This window comes from Cibotium barometz, chromosome 45 (genome assembly GCF_041138505.1).
Source record: "Cibotium barometz isolate CiBa-2024 chromosome 45, ASM4113850v1, whole genome shotgun sequence".
In the NCBI taxonomy this organism is placed as follows: Eukaryota; Viridiplantae; Streptophyta; class Polypodiopsida; order Cyatheales; family Cibotiaceae; genus Cibotium; species Cibotium barometz.
The window spans coordinates 42301191-42309065 of record NC_141090.1 but is presented as its reverse complement, the minus strand read 5'-3'; the positions used below and the strand labels follow the sequence as shown (position 1 = coordinate 42309065).

The 7875-nt window shown below is 39.2% G+C and overlaps 1 protein-coding gene across 1 annotated transcript; it reads right to left on the bottom strand.

Annotated features, from left to right (window-relative positions):
- Nucleotides 1-1496: 1496 nt before the first annotated feature.
- On the bottom strand, nucleotides 1497-4291 carry LOC147612780 (leucine-rich repeat receptor protein kinase HPCA1-like). Its single transcript, XM_086783391.1, has 6 exons — nucleotides 3788-4291; nucleotides 3501-3647; nucleotides 3046-3188; nucleotides 2738-2957; nucleotides 2330-2568; nucleotides 1497-2177 (listed from the first exon to the last, which is right to left on the bottom strand). The coding sequence occupies exons 1-6, from the start codon at nucleotides 4236-4238 to the stop codon at nucleotides 1803-1805; spliced, it is 1575 nt and encodes a 524-aa protein (XP_086639517.1). The 5' UTR covers nucleotides 4239-4291; the 3' UTR covers nucleotides 1497-1802.
- Nucleotides 4292-7875: the final 3584 nt, after the last annotated feature.

The window sequence follows — 7875 nt, the reverse complement described above, 5'->3', positions numbered from 1 at the left end:
ATAGGCCCATTTGGGGAACAAAAATCTAGGAACATGACCTATGGTAGAATTGGTGTGTGCACTTATTGGATAATAAGTGTACTTAGGTAGATGCATGCTTAGTAAACATTCTCAAGAAGTTTCATGAAATTCTACGTCGATTTGCCTTGTCATTTCTTCATAACTCATAAATCAACCCTAAGCCATTTTTATGGCTCAATTACAAGGCTAGTATTAATTATCGATGAGTACAAATGAGTTGGAAAGCTTGTGCATGGGGATGGTTCAACTACTTGAGATGTGAGAAGAAATGAGGAGTCTAATACAAAACCTTGGGATTTAATTCTATAATCACGTTCTATATGAGAGACATATTATTTCTCTTCCTCAAAGTGGGAGAAAGTGTTTCTACTTTTTCCTCAAAGAACTAAGATGATTCGTGTGGGTAAATCTACTAGGTTGTCATATTGTGGACCGTGGACTAGCATTTATTAATATTTTAAGAAACTGAGATCAATTCAAACAATTAGGCATCATAATTCAAGAACCTACCAACATCCTCACAAGTGCGATTCAGGTTGCTTTGCATCTTGCCCTCTATAAAGTTTGGCTAAGGTAGCCTCTTCAAACCTCCACACAACCAACTCGCATTAGGCATTAGGCATTAATGTAAAGGTACCACTGTGCATGTTATTTTGATTAAAGCCTTATTCATACCTATGTTTGATTTGCCACTCCTACTTTCTGCACGTGCACCTATTTATCCTCATTCATACTATGTTTGATTTGGTCTCATTCAAACTTATGTTTGATTTGTCAATATGTGGTGGTACAAAGGTGTTGCAGAGCTTAGAGTAGTGCTTAGAGTTTCAAGTCCTTATAATCTTTAAGAAGTCACTTTCTAGAGTTTCTTTATGCTCTCTAGAGTATGACAAAATAGTAGGTAGAGCTTGTAGCATTTTTACAATTACTTGACAAGTCATTGCCCTCCATAGTTGGACCCTTGGGGCTGCTTCCAAACCCTAGGTGTGGTCCTCATGTGAAAAATAAGAGGTCAATATATATTGTGGTATAAATATAGATAGGTTGTCAAATATATATCTCTAACAAATATTACAACCTTAGGCAAACATGCAATGTATTTTTGATGATTTTTTCTTCACTCAAAATCAATATTTTGGAGTGAAGTATCACCACTCACACACACCCCTCGTTAAAAAATAGCTAATGACTTTCCGAAGAATCCTATGAAATGCATTGATTTGCTGCATGAGAAAAATGCTTTTAAGATATGGAAGAAGGGCCAACACTTGAAATATGACAGGCAAGTTCCAAATTTATTAAAAGCACTTAACAAGGATGTTTCTCATGATAAACATTAACTATTGGGGAAGAAATTGAGGGGAGAATTTTCAACTCTTCAAATCTATTAATGGTTGCAGATACATTACAATTTTATAACAAGATTTTAAGAAATTAGGGCTTTGTTATGTCCTTTAACTATCAAGGGCTGTATGGAATAAAAATGTGGATGCAAATTAAAAATACATGGTTCCATTTTGGCATATGGACAATCAAACAAGATTGATGATTAACAGCATAATTGCATATTCACATGTAAATTTTAGCTGTATTAATTAATTTAGGGCTGCCGTCCTTGAGAGTTGAGAGTTGCCGCACTCCTCCTGTAGATTAAACCATGGCTTTTCACATAGTCACTTGGGATTTAGGGGTCTAGACATCCCAGCAAAGCTCCCACTGTATTCAAATGACGAAGTATCATAGCTTTGTTGCATGTATGGTAAGCCCTCTCCATATAACTCTCAGCACTCCTCACCCATATCTATGTTCATGGCAACCATGCCAGGGCCCATGTGTACAAGAGCCTCGAGCTCCTTGACTACCTCAGCCATGGTAAACCGCTCCGCTGGATATTGCTGCACACAGTTTAGTGCTACCTCCACCAGTCTTTCCACAGCCTTAAGTGGATAATCTGTGAGATTAGGATCCACCAAGTTTTGCACTACTAAATCCATGCCACCCTTGGCAAGTGCTGTTGTCACCTCATGTACTATGGACTTGCCTCCCTGAATGGGTAGCCTGCCAGTGACCACCTCAAGCAACACTACACCAAAACTATATACATCACTCTTGTCAGTGAGCCAGTTGGTCATGTAGTAGTCTGGGTCCAAGTATCCCTGCAAATTAATGACGACCATAATCAAAGAATGTACATTTCATGGGTATGACCATCTTTATGCACTACGGTACATAAAATCGACAAGAAATGTCAAGCATTTCGCCACCTTTTGTATTGCAAGGTACACTTCTGCAACAATGGGGTCCTTACCATTGTTCCTCTCACTTGTGTGGACATAGGGGCAACTCCATTCCCACTGGGGGCAAGCTTGGAGAGCCCAAAATCTGCAACCTTGGCCACCAGCTTCTCATCTAGAAGTATGTTACTTGACTTGATATCTCTATGAATAATGGGTGGATTAGCTTCAGTGTGCAGATAAGCAATGCCCCTTGCAGAACCTAGAGCAATCCCAATTCTTCTATTCCAGTCCATCTGGAGACCAGTTCGACCTGGAAACAAAACAGAGGCAAGAAAGTTTACTTACTTTTGCCCACTCAAATCAGTTAAACCTGTTTGAACTCAGGAAGCTGCCTTGAAATTCAAACCCCTTACCAACTGGGTTACCTGGCTGGGGAATAAGTACTTTTTATTCTAGACCAATTGTTGCCAAGCAGTTACCTGACAGGCACTCTCTTAATGTCCCATTCGGCATATACTCGTACACGAGCATTTGCTCGCCTTTTTCAAAGCAAAATCCAATCAAACCAACCAGGTTCCTGTGATGTACTCTGGAAAGAAGCTCTATCTCATTCTTGAACTCATCAGCACCTTGCAAAGAGCTGGTACCTGCTCTCTTAATGGCTACTCGGTCTCCTGATGAGAGAAAACCTTTGTACACCTGTTAAATTAAACAAAAAGAATACTAAAGTGGTAGTAAATATGACTTAACAATACTAAGAAGTATAGGTAAAGCTACAAAAACAAACCTTCCCATATCCTCCTTCACCAATCTCGTTGCTGTGACTAAAGTTGTTTGTACACTTCCGTATTTCTTCAAAGGAGAACCATCGTGCACCTTTCAATCGGGGGATATCTGCAGTATCTTCTTGACCAGTTGTAATCCAAGCAGCTGGAAAAAGTTCCACTAAAGGTTTAGAGATTGGAGTCCCAGCATCTACAGTTGTCCTCTTTATTATTGCAGTAAGCTAATCTTCTATAAAATGACCTGAATGATAGTGTGACCACGAATTGGACCCTACTATTGCATGGTGGTTAAAAAGCAAGATCTACCCTTGATCATTGGATGATAGGTGAAAAAAGGCCAAATGATTTGGATGATAGGTGGGGAAAAGGCAAATGTTTCCTACTGATTTAAATGAATTATTCCCATGCAAATGCATCTAGTACTCATGAAGTTACAAAAGATTCCAGGCAGACTCACCGAAGGGCTTGTTCAGTTTCTCTGCTTTCACAGCTCTCCTTTTTAGATTCATGGCATAAATTCCAACCACCAAGATGGAAATCCCAAGAACAACCGCTCCAACTCCGATGCCAATTTTGGCACCTGTACTCAGTCTGTTCACTACAACTGCATCACAAACAACAACAACAAAACTAAGATCCACTCACATTGAAGCAAGAATATGATGAAACCCAAGCTACATGTCAAAGCTTTAATACACAAGGTTAATGAAATGAAGGGAGTGAATATGCTACGTGATGACTCACCCGATGAATACAGGCTTCCTGTGAACTCAGTTATTGTAGGACCAACCGAAGGGAACCCAATATCCTGGTTTTGGAGAACATATGATATGAGAGCTGCTTCATTTGGAGACCATTGAGTTGTGCTATTAGGTGGGAAAAATGACAGATTCACTTTATTACTGGAGACAATATCCACTACTGCCTGGGTGTCCTGCCATGTGAGGCCTTGAAGATAGACGCTTTTGCGCAACCCGGTCAAATATTGCTGCTCCATTTCGCTGGTATTGTAGTCTGGCCAGATGATAATATTTGTTGTATAAAAGACATAAGTGGCCACAACAGGGCGAGCGCATTGGCAGCTTCCAGGATCTTTAGGGTTGATTGCATACTCAGAAGGACACTCATTTGTGCATCTGGATGCAATTGCAGTACTTGGGAATGCAGCAGGGGGTGTGCTAGATTGGCATTCCATTGATTTGCTGTCACAGTAAGGGTTTCCATCCAGTCTGTTGATTTCAAATTTAACGAAGTATCAGTACACTAAATAACTTACAATCCATCTAAACTGGGATGAAGTTTAATGACAAGACACAAAGAAGAAAGATGCAACCCTAATCTTTTTTAGTCAGCGTTTTGCTGATTTTTGGAGCATCTACACCTGTGTTTTGTTCCTGGCCTACACGTTTCCTAGTTTCTTCATGTTCCTTGCCTTCTATTTGGCGATGGAGTGCTATTTTTTTTAGATAATAGTGTTTTGGCTGCGTTTTGCTTCCCACATGAGTTTTCTACACTCAGAGGGGGCCTATCTCCAGCTACTTCACTTGAGGATCAGTTTCAGGAGCTGTTTTGTTTTTGTAAATACTTTCTTATGTAACAGGAGTTTACATATTTTGGAGGAGAGCAGTGATCTTTTTAGAGATCCCGAGCAGAGTTTATTGTGTCCAAGCTTGTGTTCTTTGCAGTGTTTGCAAAACAAGGAGGGTGCTTTGCCCTTGAGGTGTGATCCTTTCACATGGATCATTTATTTGTTGTGCTGATTCTTGGGATCTAATTCTACTAATAGTCTTCTGCTATCTGTGATGCTTTTGAGGTCTTTGCTACCATTGCAATTTATATTCCTGCTTCCCTTCCTCATTGTTGTGAGGAGTCTACCTTTGCCTCTCTTTGTGATGCTTCTCTGAGGATGCCCCTCCCCCTGCCAGTTCTGCAGGTTCGTTGTTTTGGAGGATGGACTTTTGGACCCAGTGGGATGCTTTGGATCTGTAGCTCCTAATCGTGTCTGGGGCACAGTGGTACTTCCAAAATTTTTTGGATTTGGATCAGAATCAGGTTGGGCTTCTACCATTCCGATGACATCTTTTTTCAGAGGGGGATGTGGAGTCCTTTCATCTTTGCAATGCCCACCTCAGTGGTGTGTACTTATGTACATAATTGGGCAAATCATGGTACGGAGTTTGAGCAGACAGACCCCATCTTTTCTACAGAATCTTTACATCTTGCGATGCCAACCTTTTTAGAGGATGCTTTTGTACAGTATTTAGCTTCTCTTGGCACAGAGTTGCAGCAGATTGACTCTATTTCTCGTGAGGGTTCTAGTGAGGAGCAGCAGGTCGCAGCCTACGTGGTTGTTTTCTTCGAGAGGAGTGGTGTTCCTAGCAGCTTGTTTTATTGCTTTTGTAGCTGAGTTGCTGAGGAGATTGCTTGTGGAGCTTTCTTGGTACCTGTTTCTGTAGTCTTTCATCTTTGATCGAGGAGGACGTCTTTGGCTTCTTGGAGTTCACTCACCGGTGCTGAGAGGGGGTGTTAGACATCATCCCCTTCTTGTTGGCTTTCTGTTTGGTGTCCTATTTTAGCCTATAGGGGGACTGACCATGTTAGCTAGAGGGGCTAGTCACCCCTCACATATGTTTTTCCATATTATTCTCCATTTTATGGAGTCGGGTATTTTTCCCAGTCGTGGAGGAATTATTCACATGACATCATGGACATGACTAGTAAGAGTACTTTCCATCGCAAATTTATTTTGAGAAGTGTGTGCTTTCGAAATGCGTCTCATTTTTTGTCTTGTTTACTTGTAGCAGGTGAGAGATGTTCTTCACACATATTGCTGGTAGACGTCCACACTCTTTCGGAGGGCTCAGATAGGTAAAAAGAATAATTTCACCATATAATTAGTTTTCCAAGCTATACTTACCAAAACCAAACATCATAAATCTTTTTTGTAATGTGGAAGAATTCTTGATGAAGATTCCCAAGGCTGTATCTCATAGAGGTGCTCCCTCAGATACAGTGGCTTGCTGCGTATGGGCTGACTTTCCTACAGGTTTACAGGTTGTTGATGTAGATACAGATGGGTGTCCCTCATGGAATCAAGTTTCTTCATCATTGATATGTGCCACACTCAGCTTTGTTGGTTTGTTTGTGGCTGATGAGGGTTGGTTTGTGTGTTTGAGTCTAATGGATCAACTTCCTAAAATATATTCCATGGGAAAGAAAGTTGGATTGGTCATGCATCGATGATGAGGGTTGGTTTGTGTGTTTGAGTCTAATGGATCAACTTCCTAAAATATATTCCATGGGAAAGAAAGTTGGATTGGTCATGCATCGAACAATGTCTGTTCATGTGGAATCAAGTTATTTGTATGAGAATGGAGAATGGGTAAGTCATAATCTCTCAAATATTTCCCTTTATGTATATGTGTTATGTGGTATGGATATCCAAACATAATATTTTCTCGTTATGGTAGGTGGCTACATTAGCGCTTAGTATGTTCTATCGAGTAAATTGCCATGTCCCTATAATTGATCGTAAGGCTGGGCAAAATGTTTCAAAGAAGTTATTCAACGCTCAACGAAATTTCATTTTTGAGAAGAATAACAAGCATCCATTCCAATGCACAATGGTCTTGGAGCGCTACATTCGAGGTGGTGCAGAAAGATCTCCTATGTTCTTTAGGTGAGACAATTTTTATTCTGTTCATTTTCATAGCTACTTTTTCAAAATACTTAGATGCACGTTTATGATTGCATTTCATTGTAGGTGGCTAGTGGAGACCTTCTCAAGTGAAGGAGATGGTGTCTTGGACGTTTTTGCGGGATGTGGAGGCTTGGGACGTGCATGCCAAGAGTTAAAAAGGCACTATATGGAGATAGAGAATGACATGGAGGTAGCCAAAGCATGTCTGGGAGATTTCTCATTAGGTCGGGATGACACGTAGAAGAATGCTATAATTTGTGGATCAAAAGACTTTGTAATCGAGATTATTATGGTTTGGAAGTTTAAAGATCGATATATACATTTTTAATCTTTAAAAGATTGTGTTATATATTTAAGTAAGTAAGAAAGTATGTATGTAATATATGTATATATGTTAGTGCTGCGTAGGTAGCTCTTGTATGTATATATGTATATGTACGAGGTGTATGAATTTAGGTAGATATATGTATATATATAATTATATCAATAAGTATGATGTGGATCAAAAGACTTTGTAATCGAGATTTTCATGGTTTGGAACTTTAAAGATCGGTATATACATTTTTTATCTTTAAAGGATTGTTTTTTATATTTAAGTAAGAAAGTATGTATGTATATATGTTAGTATGTAGGTAGCTCTTGCATGTATATATGTACATGTATATTTTGTATGTGTATATATATGAGGTGTATGAATTTAGATAGGTATATGTATATATGTAATTATACATATTTAAGTAAGTAAGAAAGTATGTATGTATGTATGTATGTATATATGCTAGTATGTAGGTAGCTCTTGCATGTATGTATGTATGTATATGTATATTTTGTATGTGTATATGTATGAGGTGCATGAATTTAGATAGGTATATGTATATGTATATTTTGTATGTTGATCTTTCAAAGCTTGTTATTTATATGTAAGTAAGTTCTTGGTCCTTTACAAAGCTCATAGTAAGTTCATGGTTCTTTGCAATGCTCGGACTCCTTGTTCATTGCTCCAAAAAGCTCGGCAAAAAAAGCACGCAAAAAAAAATCCCCCCTATCAGTTTGGGATGAAATTAAGCAGGCTGCCTTTGCCACCACAACGGACAAGGAAGAGTGTCTTTAGATGGTTGTGGATTGTGTTCAT

Excerpts from the sequence above, each read along its gene's own strand:
- LOC147612780 (XM_086783391.1), bottom strand. The coding sequence starts at position 4,238 with ATGGAATGCCAATCTAGCACACCCCCTGCTGCATTCCCAAGTACTGCA. Across the intron at positions 3,189-3,500 it reads GAAACTGAACAAGCCCTTCG|CTGCTTGGATTACAACTGGT; the intron begins GTGAGTCTGCCT and ends AACTTTTTCCAG. Across the intron at positions 2,178-2,329 it reads CACAAGTGAGAGGAACAATG|GGATACTTGGACCCAGACTA; the intron begins GTAAGGACCCCA and ends ATTAATTTGCAG.